Source organism: Microtus ochrogaster, chromosome 7 (assembly GCF_000317375.1).
Source record: "Microtus ochrogaster isolate Prairie Vole_2 chromosome 7, MicOch1.0, whole genome shotgun sequence".
In the NCBI taxonomy this organism is placed as follows: Eukaryota; Metazoa; Chordata; class Mammalia; order Rodentia; family Cricetidae; genus Microtus; species Microtus ochrogaster.
Window position 1 is genome coordinate 69,416,566 of NC_022014.1, and position 15,002 is coordinate 69,431,567.

Consider the following 15,002-nt stretch of genomic DNA (forward strand, 5'->3'; position numbering starts at 1 on the left):
TATATATATATATATATATATATATGTCTAGAAGGAACTTGGCAGTATATTTTTATAATTATTAAAGCAGTCCCTTGAGGCATACAAAGAGGATGAAAGAAATACTCTATACTGCTATGTCCCTATCCCCTAGCATTGAATGTCTGTTTGATTTAGCTTAGAATTCCTCAGAAAAGGAGTCACAAAAGAAGCCAACAGCTGCTCTTGTCCCACCTCATACCTTCTGAATCAGATGAAGAATACACTTGTTTTAGGTACCAGGTGACACTCAAAACAAAATCTGGTCCCTTTTTATTTAATAAATAGAAATCTAGTACTGTATGGGTGATGATAAAACAAGATTAAGAATGTAATCCATTAAATATATGCTCTGTAATATGTAACAGATATAGAAAATATAATAAAATGTATATTAAATAGATGCCATTTGTTTATTTAAAATATATTTTTAAAAGCACAAATAAATGCTCCAAATGAGTGTGTTCAGCTTAAATCTGGTGTGAGTTAATGGGACAGGAAAGTTAGAAGCAATCTGTTTTCAACCAAATGGTGCCATCTTGGTTCCAGTTGCTCTCTTTATCCACAGAGGACTCCAGCCAGTCACTAGGGACTCAGAAAAATTAAATTCAGACAGCCAGCTGTGAGTGACTTGGCAAGAGCCTTGCAGACTCTCGATGTGATAATTGGAAAGCAGTACCCAGGTCTCCCATTTGGGAACTCATATACCAGAACTAGAAGAAAAACTCCATTCCAGATACCTCTGCGTATCTAGAATACTCATGCTCAGAGTTGAGGCAGGGCTGGGGTGCCAATAACTTTGTATGCAAGGTAACGTTGAGTCTAGTTCTTACCACTTGTTCGTGGTCCCCCAAACACCACGGAGGACAGGAAACCTTCTCTTCACTTATCCCATATGTTGGCGGGTCGGGCAATGTCTTACACACCTCTTTTTCATCGGTCCTATCTTTAGCATCAGATATAATCAAGATCAGAAGGTCCTTTCTGGGATCTCACAGCCTTCTATATCCCTGGACTTTTGAAGAAATGATTCATGATTTGAAGAGTCAATATTACCATAAACTGGATCTGTTTTTTACAGCAATAGAATTGATATAATAGTAGGCAGCATATATGATTGTTCCATCTGTTCGTCCAGGGTTGTCCAGGTCCGAGTCCTTACACAGGCCAGACACAAGCTGACTGAGATGAAAAAAAAAGGAAGATTAAATTGAACAATGCTAAAGAAGGCTCTTCCCTCTGTCTTCCCTGCAAGGTTAAGAGTGATGCGTGAGGTCCTGCCCACTCCCAAAGCTCCACAGCCTTTACCTTCTCAATATCCAACCCTACCTTTTTTAACCATTATAGTAAAACTTAAGTTACATAAAACATTTAGACAGATACTGTGTAATGTCCACTATCCAGGTACACAGTGTCATCTGAAAGCATCAGGGTAATTCGTTTCTATTTTTGTGTGGATTGTAGGTTTTATACATAATACTCCACGGTTATCTACATACATACACTCAGCACTCCAGAACTATGTGTATGCACGGAGCACTCCAGTGCTTTGAATTTAGTCAGTATTCATCAGCAGAAAAAAATTACCTGAACAGAAACACTATAAGGACCACACCAGTTAACATGGATAGGGGAAAGTCTGCAGTGGCCTATACCGAGACAATGAGCTACAGGTTGTCAAGGGCTGCTGGGAGAGGAAAAAAAATCAGTTTCTTCTGAAGATAAGCTTACACATAGCACATAGGTTGTCCATTCCAAGTAGTCCGCCCTGGACATATGTATGTTTAAGCAAGACTAAATGGTCTCAATAGGATGTGTGGGGGTGTGTGTGTGATAATAATTAAAGATGAAGCGGTCATGAATTTGAGAGAGATATGGAGGGATATTGGGCAAATTGAAAGGAGAAGGAGGGGCTGGAGTGATGTAGGTATACTATTTGTATACAAAGTCATCTAGGGACTGATGGAGGCAGGTTCAGAGACCCACAGTCAAACATCTGGCCAAGCCCAGGTACTCAGGGAGTCCTGCTGAGGAGAGGGAGAAGAGATTATAGGAGTCAAGGGAGTCAGAGACATCAGAAAAAAAAAAGCACAGCTACCCTGGCTCACAGAGTCTGAATCAACAACCAAGGAGCCTGCATGGGACTGACCTAGGCCCACTGTATATATATGATAGTTGTGTAGCTTGGTCTATTTGTGGAACTCCTGGCAATAGAAGCAGAGCTGTCCCTGGTGTTTTGGTTGGCTCTTGGGAACCTATTCCTCCTGCTGGACTGCCTTGCCTAGCCTGAATACAGGGGGAGAAGCTTGGTCTTAAGGCAAATTAATATGCCATGCTTTGGTGATGCCCATGGAAGACCTGCCCCTTTCTGAGGGAATGCAAAGGAGGGGTGGATGGGGGGACATAAAGGAAGTGAGGGGAGGAAGTGGGAGGAGAGGGTCGAGGGGAGATTACAGTCAGGCCATAAAATTAATTAATTAAACATAAAATAATTTTTTAATGAAAATTGAAGAAAAAGAGAAAAGAAGAAAAGAATCCATATATAAGAGGGAACATGAGATTGTTTTTCTGAGTCTGGATCATACCACTTAATGTAATACTATCCAAATCCTTCAGTTTTCCTGCATATTTCTTAGTTTCCTGCTTCTTCACAGCCGACTAAACGCCCATTGTGTAGATGCAACATGTTTGCAAATTCCATCTTCTGTTGCTGGGCATCCAAGCTGGTTCTGTTTGTATGCTGTTGTGAATAATGCAGGCATAAACATGAATATGCAGGCTTGTCTACGGTAGGATGTAATCGGAGACTGTTCATGCATTCCCAGATGCTCAGACCTGAAATAATCACACAGAAACTATATTATTGGCAATACTGCTTGGCCAATAGCTTATGCATATTTCTTGCTAGCTCTTATATCTTAAATTTACCCATTTCTAGTAATCTGTGTATAGCCACATGGTTGTGGCCTACCAGTAAGGTTCCATCCAGCATCTGTCTCTGCAGTGGCTACATGGAGTCTCACTGACTCTGCCTACTTTCCCAGCATTCAGTTTAGTTTTCCATCCTAGCTTTATTCTGCCCTATCACAGGCCAAAGCAGCTTCTTTATTCATTAACCAATAAAAGCAACACATACACAGAAGGACCTCCCACACCAGTAGGATACAGAGTATTTGGGGCATGTGCCTAAGTGGTACATCTGGGTCATATTGTAGTGATGTTTTTAATGATCTGAGTAACCTCCATACTGATTTCCACGGTGGCTGCATCAGCTTATATTTAAAGGGTATGAGCATAGGTTTAGGCCATGAAACTACATAGGAGATCACAAGAAGGGAAAAGAGGTATCCAGAAATGTGTAGGGTTGGAGGAGCAAAAGATTACATGTGACACTCAGGTGTAAAGAAGGCTGTGGGGGATGGGCATAGGGAAGGAAAGAGGGAGAAGAGAGACAACAAAAATAAGTACATTTTGTTTGAAAATCTGCTGTAATGAAGCCTAATTCTTTGAATACTGATTTTTGAAAATGAATTTAAAGTAGATTCGGGAGAGATGAGCCCGTCTGATGAATGAACAAAGTCAGCGGGGGTGACTTCTAACTTGGGATCTGTCTGTCTCCGTCTTCTGGTTTATTGGGTCTGATTATTTCTGGAGTTCTTTCCACTCGATACTCCATTTGGCCCTCATCTTATCCACCTGTGTATTCACTTGGCGGCTTCAGGGCTGCCCATGCCTGGACTGCAGTTGATTCTTCCACACTGTTCTCCCTTGAAAAACGCCCTGAGCACACCATGTGAACAAGCGGCCCCCCAGCTCTTTGCACTCAGCCTTCACAAATCAGCCCCTTGGTGTGTGTATCAGGACTCTGCAGGAAACCAGGCTAAGCAGTGTTCTTAAATCTCCTATGCTCACTAATTACACTGCAAAGAACTATTACACACTTCAGCAGACCAGTCAAAGGCACGTAATAGGAAAGCTGAGTTCAAAGGAAAGACACCTAATTTATGACAGGCTGTCAGCCACTCTTCACTAACCCTTCTTGGCACCAAGTAGCCTTCCTAATTATGGGATCAGACATTCAGTTGGCAATCCTATACTGGACATACTACCTATCTCTCAGTTCTCAGCAAGTAGGAGCTAGAATCCTGCTTCCCTAGATGTAGGAATCCCCCAAAGGTGTCCAGCCCAGACCTGGGCAGATGAAGCACTTTCTCTCATCTCCACATCAGTGTTAGATTTTATTTGAGTTGATCCCTAAGTCCAGATGCCACATATAAACAACATGGTTTCACCAACTCTTCCTGCTGACCTATTACTCATTTTCAGAGCTGTAGACCTTGGAATCTCAGTATCCTGGAGGACAATTCTGGCTTTTGTGGTTTCCCATGGTGAAACTCTTTTTTTATTATTCTTTGTTATTCAAGTCAGTGTTTCTCTGTGTAGTCCTGACTGTCCTAGGTAGACTGGACTGGCCTTGAACTCAGATATCTGCCTGCCTCTGCCTCCTGAGTGCTGGGATTAAAGGTTTATGCCACCTCCAACCAGCTCCCACAGAGAAACTTTAAGCACAGTCTTTAACCCATTAAGATTCTCCATCTAAGGATAAAGAACAAGTTAGCCTGCCTCACAAGGTCAGTGTAAGCATTAGATGAGATAATAGGTACAACCTATTATCAAGAATGCTACCTGGAATGCGCCAGTCACTGCAGCAGCTAGGGATGTTGTATATATCCTCTGCCCAGTGTGTTTACAATAACAGCAAAAACACAATCTGCTGAGTCAGGCCACATCTCAGCAATGCAAATGCCATCATGTCATGCTCATCTCGCTTTCTAGGTCAGGAAACAAGGCACTGCCAGGCTAAATAACCACTCAGAGGACAAAGGGGGATGCAAGAGGACCACAATTCTTGTGTTACTATTATTCCTGTATGATCAATGAGCATTTCTGAGAGCCAGTTACACCCAGAAAGGTAAATAAACCCAAAGATAACAGTGCTTTGAATCTACAGTGGCCTTCACAGGCTCCTGTTCTGAATGTTCATTCCCAAGCTTGTTGCACCAGTTCAGACTGTGGTGCCTTTAGGAGATGGGGCCTGACTCATGGAAACATGTAACTGGAGGTTTCTCTCCTGCATACCAATAGCTATTCAGTCCCAAAGAAACACACAGAGGCTTATATTAATCATAAATTGTTTGGCCTCTTAGCTCAGGCTTATTTTTAATTAGCTCTTATAACTGAAATTAACCCATAATTCTTATCTATATTTAGCCATGAGTCTTGGTAACAGTAAGGTATTTTCGTCTTGCTTCCTCTTTATCTGGCTTGTGACTGACTCTCTGCCTTTCCTCTTCCTAGAATTTTCTTTTTTTTTTTTTGTTTTTTTTTCGTTTTTCGAGACAGGGTTTCTCTGTAGCTTTAGTGCCTGTCCTGGAACTAGCTCTGTAGACCAGGCTGGCCTCGAACTCCCAGAGATCCGCCTGCCTCTACCTCCCAAGTGCTGGGATTAAAGGCGTGCGCCACCACCGCCCGGCATCCTAGAATTTTCTTAGTCTGGTCATCCTGCCTATACTTCCTGTCTGGCTACTAGCCAATTGGTGTTTTATTAAATTAATATGAGTGGCAAATCTTTACTGCATACAAGAATATTATCCCATAGAATTTTCCCTTTTTTCTTTTCAAAACAAGAACTCTGAATCTGATCTCTTGCACAGGTCTCATGGCCTTCTTTTCCCTTTATACAGTAGGAATCCCATTTGCTCTATTGACCCCATTTGTAGTATTACATTTCCATTTGTGCTATTGGAAATGTTCTTCAGTTTATCACAGGACATTTCGGGCAGGCTACCTTGTAAGGAAACGTAACAAAACCTTCACGTTTAGACTTGTGTTACATCAAGCAAGTAACTACTGAACGTTTTGGATGTTCTAAGGTTAATGTTCACTCAAACTCAGATTTCTGCAATAGAATATCAATCCTACAAGCACAGTGCCCGAAAGATCTTTGACATGTTTAATTTTTTTAATTAAAAAATAATATACCCTGGCTTGGAGATAGGGCTTAATCTGGTACATGAGCATGAGGACTTGTGTTCAGGTCCCCAAAACTCCATGAAGAAAATTCAGATGGTAGCACAAGCCTGTGACCTCAGTGCTGAGGGCATGGGAACACTAGGATCAGGAGCTGAGTGGTTAGCCAGTCTAGTTGACTCTGTGAGCTTCAGTTTCAGTGAGATCAAGGTCACTGGTCCTTAGCATGGCACCTGGCAACTGTATGATTCTGTAGAAGTCACATCTGTTTCTCTGGAGAACCCTCACTAACGCTATAAGAAATCCCAAAGATCCTAAACTCCAAACCAGTGCAAGGTTTCCACCCCACTCCCACTCCCACCCTGCTTCTTGAAGAACTCACTGTGGTACCCCATTGCTAAGTAATCCCTAGTAATTGGAACAACTTAATCATTCCCAGTGGTTAAATCAGCAGGTTGAAGAGCCAAAGACACCTTTTCCACAAGGACAGCTGTTTGTTTCAGAACACAAAAGACCACAGAAAGGAGTCAAGGGGCGTCATCCCTATGAGAAACTGCCAGCGCACACATGGGTTTAAGCTTGACATCTTCCCGCCCAAAGTGAAGCAAATGGCACAGGCCTAAGTCCCTCACCAAGAGGGGTGTTGCATCTGTTGAGGAAGAAATTGTAAGGATTTAAAGGGAAAATCCTTTATAATTTAGCAGTCACTCTGACCCCAGGTAAAGATGCAATCTGCTAGTGTCAGACTGTGGCCGATTCTTAAAGAATGAATGCTCCTCTTACCTTAAAAGATGCACTGAGCAAAATCATTTCCTTTAATAGAAGGCTGTCTATGTAATGAGCTAGAAGAGGAACACACTAAGAAGAAGCCTGACAGATCTCTAACCACTATTCCAGAACTGTGCTTGCTCCACAAGGGCATCCAATGTTATAAAATAAACATGGTGAATTTGGGGTTGCTTGTCTACAGAATCAACTGTCCTTCCCGGTCCCACAGTTGTTCAGTCCCAAAGTAACACACAGAGGACTACATTAATTATAAACTGCTTGGCCCATTAGCTCTAGCTTCTTATTGGCTAACTCTTGCATCTTAATTTAACCCATTTCTATTCATCTGGGTATCACCACGAGGCTGTGGCTTACTGGGTAAAGTTCTGGCATCTGTCTCCAGTGGTTCTACTTGGCTTCTTTCTCTCTGACTCTGCCTTCTTCCTCCCAGCACTCAGTTTAGTTTTCTCCGCTTACCTCTATCATGCCCTGCCAGGCCCAAGACAGATTTTTTTTATTAACCAATGTTATTTACAGCATAGAGAGGGGAATCCCACATCAGTTGCTATTTTTTCCCTTGTTTATTTTAATTTCCTTTTTATGTTTGATTATTTGGTTTACAAAAGAGCGTTATTTTTATATTGCCTCAAGTTACTGATATTATTTATTGACATCCCATCTCTACAGGCATTTATGCCCCGCTTCCTTTAATAAATGTAGCTCCAACTAGTCTTAAACTAGTATAAATGTCTATAGCTAGGGAAACAAGGTCTTTTTGGGTCTTCATCCTAAGATTGACAGCAGCCTAGCATGAGTCTTTCATGTTCTCGACAAAAAATCCTGTTACTCTCCACCCCCAGAACTGCCTAAGACCTTATCTGCAGTGTACAGAAGAAAGGACACCCAACACCAAACTTCCATCTGAAATGAGCAGAGACCATTGCTTTTGCTCACATCAAGAAAACTGGCCCTCAGTTTGCCTCCTGCCCACTGTGTGATGATTCTGGACAAGTCAAGTCACCGAACCCTTATCAACCTCCCTAAATTCCTTCATTTGCAAAATGGGCAACACACACATACACATACTTCTTGCCGCAGGTTGCAATGAATTCAAAAAAAGGCTAGAGAGCTGTGGGGCAGCCAGAGGCAAGCTGGATCTCCCCTACAGCTTCAGCTTCTCCACTCACCTGCTTCCTGGTCTGCATAAATAAACTTTTCCCAACATGCTGTGCACCAAAGTCATTCATTGGAAACATAGTAATTAGCATTACAGATAAAATGACACTGGAGCAGTGTTAATTACTACCGTGCAGATGTACTGTTAGATTCAGATATCATACATAACATTGTCAAGCCTTTATTTTTAAATTAAAGTGCAACAAACCGTACCCTGGCTACACATATTTTTATGATTAATACAAATTAATGTTATTTCATTGTCTAGGGAAAGGGTAGAGATAAGGAGATGTTGCATCTAATTGTAACAACATAGTGGTGTATGTTACATATTCCCCCAGCTGCCTGCATCCTGGGAACTTGCATAAAGAAGTGAGAGTTTTGTAGACCATGCATGCTCCTCTAGTATCCCAAGCTCCTAGCACAATCAGTAATATGTAACCATTTCTGAACCCGGATGAATGAATTGCTGATGAGTGAAGGAGTCAATGAAAATGAATGAATGAATGAATGAATGAATGAATGAATGAATATACAACCATGTGTATAGAAGGGGAACAGGGAGAAATAGAGAAACAAAAGGCACAATGATTTACTTTTTGATTCTCCTAATTTTGTTTCGCTTTGTAGTCTTCTAAATGTGTTGTCTGTTCCCCATATCTAGCACATTAAAGTCCAAAGGGAGAGGCAAGTGGAGCATTTGAAAGTAGAAGTTGACTGATATTCTACAAGTACCATTATGATCCACTAGGTTCTGGAAAGAGAAGTAAATGGTGGTAGGGAGACAGAGGAGGAGGAGGATCCTTCATCATTAGTGAGACATGTGTCCAATAGCCAAAAGACAGAAAGGAAGAGAATGAAAATGTTTAGTCCATGCAAATATTATTTATTTAATAATGCGACTTCAGAGGGGATTTTTTTCATTTTTATTGTGAATAAAATACACATCCCTTAAACGTTGATATCTTAATCATTTCAAGTTCAACAGCATTAAATAAATACATTTATGTCACCACATGCCCTTCCCTCCATTCCCCTCCAGAACTCTTTGTCTTGCAAAACTGGGACTTTATGTTCACTAAATATTAACTTCCCTTTCCTTCCTAACCCCAAGCTCTCCAAACTCTATTCTACTTGCTGTCTCTGTAGTCTGGACTGCTTTAGAAACTTCATATGAACAAGGTCCCTTTATATTTAAAGTAACTACTGATTAGTCTGTCACTTAACTATTTGTTTTGAAGATGCCTTATAGCTTTGTTTTGGTTGTTTCACTTCTCACCCCTCATTTCCATGAAGGACCTTGTGTTTTATCTGTCGCATGGTTACGAAGCTGAAGCTTCGTGAAATTAATTAAACCTCCCAGAGTTCCATAGCTGGCAAGGTGTGGATTGGGACGCCTTGGACACAAAAGACCCCAGTTCTTACCCTCGCTTTGTGTCCGTGTGTTTTCTAAGGACTGGGGGAAATGAAGATGAGCATGGAAGCAGGCTTTGACTGAAGTGTTGCTCAAATATGCAACCATTTTCTTTAGACGTATCAGAGAATTCTGACGAAGGGGTCTTTTGAAATGTGGGGGTTGTCAGTGGTACAAGGCATCAGGCTATACAGGCTAGGGCAGCTGTTCATTGGTGGTGCAGTTAGAGCTCACAATTCCCTGGCATGTGAAGAGCATTGCAGACGTCCAGCTCTGCTCCTTGGGAGCCACTTCTCATAGCAGATGCATGCTGCAAGGCATAGCAAGCACTCTCAAAATTTGCCTAGTGAGATGCCCCTAGATTGGTGAGCTGTTTCAGCCACGAGGATATGTAACGCAGTGGAAGAGTTGGTTCCCCAATAGACTGTATTTTTGCCATAGACTACTTGCAGCTGTTTCAAAGTGATAATGATCGTGGCCTAGAAATATTTGTGTTAGTAGAAAATATCGTTAGTAAGTCAGATATAATACATGTATGTGAAAATAGCATATTTATGCACACATTCATCTAACAATCTCATAAAATATTTATACGTATGAAAAGTTTACATACCAACATACTAGTGGTATTTTGTTAATTCTGAAATTATGACTATTCCCTAAACTTTTCTGTTATATATACAATATAATGTCTCTATATTATTCTGATAACTAGAAAAAACAAACTTTATTTGATAGTAGAAGCACTGTCAAACCTTAAACCATTACCTACAAAGAAAGTCTGGAGCTTAAAAAAGGTATATTCTCCTTTCATCTTAGGAGCAAGCTGTATACATGCTTGAGGCTGGAGAACAGAGGAAACTTTCTCGTAGATCACTTGCTTGCAAGGAACAGTTGACTTTAAAAACAAATGCCAATAAGATGTAAAGTATCTGATAAATGCAGTTCAGGTGCCCTGAAGGAACTGGAGAGAAGAGATGCGGAAAAATGCAGAATTCTAGTGATGCTCCTCTGTTTGCCCACTGCTCACTCTCGTTCTTTCTCACTCGCTCCTCCCTTTGGCCATCTGTCCTCACATGGCCCATGCCTCACAGCAAAAAAAAAAAAAAAAAAAGCAGGGTAATGGAGCAGTGAGCCATCTAAGAACTAAACTAATGTCATACAAAACAAGGGTCAGAAAGGTAGAAGGGGAGGCCTCTGGGTAAATATCCAAAGACCAGATCTAATAGCATTACCAAACATTTCATTAAGCCAGGCATAGTGGTGCATAGCTATAGTCCCAGAACTTAAGACCCAAGGATTGGGTGTTTCAGACCAGCTTGAGCTACATAAAAAGACCTGCTCTCTAATTAAGGTCACAGATAGACAGTCAGATATGAGGTTATAGATGATTGATAGATGATAGACAGGTAAATGATTGATTGATTAACCGGCAGATAGACAAATATATGGAAGTTACATGAAGTCTCTATGGAATTGCTAAGAGAAAACTATATGCCTAATGGGTCAGAGTAAATAGGGTGAATATCCTAATAATTCAGCATCGGGTAACCTAGAAGCAACCTATCAAGTTTCCTTCCAAGTCTCCCTTAAACTCCCTGGGCTAACCCAAGAAAGTAAGGAAGGCTCCCAGATAGGAATGACACGGGGTCATTTGTAGAGCTGTGCTAAAGCCATGGAGCAGAAAATGAGACTGAGTGTTGATTCAAAGAAAAGGACATAAAGGGAAGGAGGAAGAAGCGCTAAGTTTGGTAGTGGAAGAAACTGAAGCAAGATGGGATTGGGAATGAGAAATAAGGTTTAGATGTGAGAGATGGGACCCCATGTGACCTGAACTCTTTCTGTGTGATGTCTGCTACCAGGATGGGAGAGAGATCTAACCAAGACAGCTGGACTGGGTGCTTGAGACTTCAAAGTGTATCAATCTCCATCTGGGGCTTGCTCCTGGCCACCCATAGTGGCTTTCTTATCTTTCACTTGGCTCCCTTAAACTCTCTGTCCACTGCTTTCTCTGACTCCTTACACTTTAGACTTTGAACTTCTACACCACCTCTACCTTCCAAACAACTATGATGAGAGGGGCAAACTAATTTTTATAAGGTGCAATATATAAAATAGTTGTCACAGTTGGCGAAAAAGAAATCTCTGAAGTGCCTCTCTTCAAAGTCCCTGAAAGATAACGTGACTTATGCCTCCCTAGAACTACATTAGAAGCCGGGTGTGGAAGGAAAGCCCTCTGAAGAGGCCTCCATGCCTTCAACACATGTGGATTTATTCTGATGTGTTACCATCAGAAGATATAAATGGCATGGGTCTACCATGCACCTCTCTGGGTTTGGGGAGAAATGGAAGGAAAACCCCTGTCTGACCTGTCACCCATTGCTTTGTAGGTCAGTGGGACCATGTACAACACTGGAAGGCATGTTTCCCTCCGCCTGGACAAGGAGCACTTGGTCAACATCTCAGGAGGGCCCATGACATATAGCCACCGACTGGAGGAGATCCGGCTACACTTCGGGAGTGAGGACAGCCAAGGGTCCGAGCACCTCCTCAATGGACAGGCCTTCTCTGGGGAGGTATGGAAATCCACCAGAGTGTTAAAGATTGGTGCCAACTTGTAAGATTTGGTGCCTGTTTTGATCCGAAGTAGAATCACTGATGGGAAGGCTTCCCTTGACTCTGTGAAAAGAGGAGGTCGATCCTCGCCTCCTTTCTCCATCTTTTGCATCCTGGATTACAGGGAACCCAGAGAGGCTACAGTGAAGCAGTATTTCCTTCCTAAACCCTAGCATGTGTCTCTTGGAAATCAAGCCCTGACACGTCCGAGAGCAGTGATTCTCAACCTTCCTAATGCTGCGACTCTTTAATACACTTTCTCATGTTGTGGTGACCCCCACCATAAAATTATTTTTATTGCTTCTTCAGAACTGTAATTTTTGGTACTGTTATGAAACATAATGTAGATATCTGATCTGTGACTCCTGTAGGGGGTTGAGAACCATTAGAGAATTATTTAAGCTCAGCCTGGATAAGCTCAGCCCGGAGGAATGGCTCAGCCGTTAAAGGCTAGGCTCACAACCAAAAATTATTTAAGTTCAAACCCTCACCTTTTCCATGCCTCTTTGCTTCTACCTCTCTGGGTCATTGGTGTCTCGTGCATGCCATATGACAGCATAGCGCCCTTCTGGTGAAGTGCGTCTTACTTGTCTGAGCATACAGTGCACTGAGAAATCAATGTCAAGGGACTGAGGAGTTTGCCTGACATTCTGCTGAATGGAAATTTCATTGTGCCACACCTGTGATGGTGAGTGTCGCCATGTGCCACCATCAACTCAGATAAAGGTAAATCAAAGTCATGCAATAAACCATAGTTTCAGATGAGATAACAGATAATAAGGTTTAGCCAGATTTCATCTGTGATGGTATACTTGTGACTTATTTTACTCCTTACACCTGTGAGCAACTGAAGGATCAGGGGTCCTCATGCAACAAGTAACCAGTAAGTAGGTTCCTAATTAGTCTCAAGAACTGATGTCAAAAAGACTTTAAAATTACAAGATTGTACATTTAATGCAGGCTTTTTATTTTGTTATTTAATGGTATGGTTAAAATCTGGCATTTTTAAAGGTGCTAAGGCTATATACCATCAAATAGACCACAAGTTAAAGAAATTCATGAGCCAGATTTTGATGTGCATTCAAAATGCATAGACTAAGAGTTGGTCCAGAGACCCTACTAGTTACTAGTGTTACATGGATTTAAAAATGTTTCTTATTTTGTTTTCACATTCATGGATTTAAAAATGAAAAAGAAGAAAGAGTTCTTACCCCAAAGGAGTTCAAAGGGGACTATATTCAAATCATTGAAGTATAATGTCATGTTGAAATGGAGATGTAAAAAAAGGCCCTGGCCGCCTCAAAGAAAGTCATGATGCATTTTACTGGAAGAGGTCAGGGGAAGCTTCATAGGGGAGGTACCCTTTGAACTGGGCTTGGAGAGAAGCAATGAAGAATAATTTTAAAATATTAGCTTTGGAGTCAAAGGGCCTGAATTTGTAGCCCCTGCTTTGATACAATACCGTGTTATCTTGGGATGTCACGTGATTCTTTTAAGGCACAATTTAGACACCTCTCAAAGATATTTTAAAATTTTAGTGGGATCCCAGGTGTAAGGAGTGCTCAATTGATAGACTTTATAGAAAAGATAAAGCAGGAACTGAGGGATAGGATGTGAAAGGGGCCTCCAGGCACGTCAGGGCACTATGTGTTTGAGACGCTGCTTGTAGATCTCACGTGGTACTTTGTCTATCATCTATTAGTAATGGCTGCATAGACAATGGGCTTCAGCAACAGGGTGGGAGTCTCTGCAAATCTGTAGGGGAGAAATGTACTAGGATTGATTAAAGATGTCTGCTAAAAGTAACCAAGTGACAGAACACTCCTCTCTAGAGCCACAGGCCCTGAACTAGAGCACCACAGGGAGTATAACCAAAGCAGGCTAAAAACCTCTCAATTCAGAGGTACTGGGGAAGGCCAGTCTCAAGCAGGAAATATTGAAAGAGGAATTAAATTCTTCCTTATACTAATATATGTTATTTTAAAGTTTGTTGCTACTTTATCTGCTGACTTGCTTGCTCGTTGGTCATTATTTCTGCGCTCCGCTGTCAGATTTCAGCACTTACCACAGCAGTGCTTCAGAGCAGAAACGCCATTTAAATGAGTGGATAAAACTATAGATGGGTACAGTTAAAATCTTTACACTGTTCCTTCAGGGCTTAAGTGGAGTGATTTGTAACGTGTACGTTAACAACTTATACTTTTGAGTGCATCTTAATGAATACATAATAATTTAACCTCTTAGCATATTAATTTTTCTAGACTTATTGCAAACCACAGGGACTAGAGGCTTCAGAGAATCTACATTTGAAAGTTCTCAGAAAGACAGACATGGTGATAGGTGTCCGTAACACCAGCAAGAAGGAGGCAGAAGCAGGATGGTCAGACATTTGAAGTTAGCCTGAGCTACATAGCAATGCCTTGTCTCAGAAAATAAAAAAAATAAAAGTTCCCAAGTGAACCTGATTATGGTCAGTTATTAACTGTTTTTTAGTGTTTATTAATGAAAACATTTAAACAGAGCAGCAAATAAGAAATAACAAGGGTGGTAGGCACTGTCCAAACCGATGCTCCAGTCCTTCCCCAGAGCAAATGAACTTGTATCTCAGGCAGTGTATTATTCTGGGTCTGTATATTCCCAGGACATACTGGTTAGCAACCACCATGCCAGCTGTAGGAAATACTCTGCTTTGCCTGAAAGTCCCACTTTTCTAAAAAGATAAAACTTAACACCTCCTTACTGTGAAGAAGGGAAAAAGAGGGGCCTAATAGTAATTACATCTTGAAATGGCAAGCTGGGATACAGTGCAGACTGAGGAGACTGAAGAAGGCTTCCCAGGAAGTAGGAACGCACATCGGGTCTCTCCCTCCCTCTCTGTCTCTCCCACCATCTCTGTCTGTCTCTCTCTGTCTGTCTCTCTCTCTGTGTGTCTCTCTCTGTCTCTCTGTCTCTCTCTCTGTCTCTCTCTCTGTCTCTCTCT

General features: G+C 41.6%; 1 protein-coding gene across 1 annotated transcript in view; it reads left to right on the top strand.

The window, feature by feature from the left end:
- Nucleotides 1-15,002, top strand: part of Ca10 (carbonic anhydrase 10) — a 478,661-nt gene that overhangs the window by 367,089 nt on the left and 96,570 nt on the right. Inside the window, exon 4 of the mRNA XM_013347571.2 lies at nt 11,797-11,982. Coding sequence (XP_013203025.1) covers nt 11,797-11,982 — 186 coding nt within the window. The remainder of the gene's footprint in view (nt 1-11,796; nt 11,983-15,002) is intronic.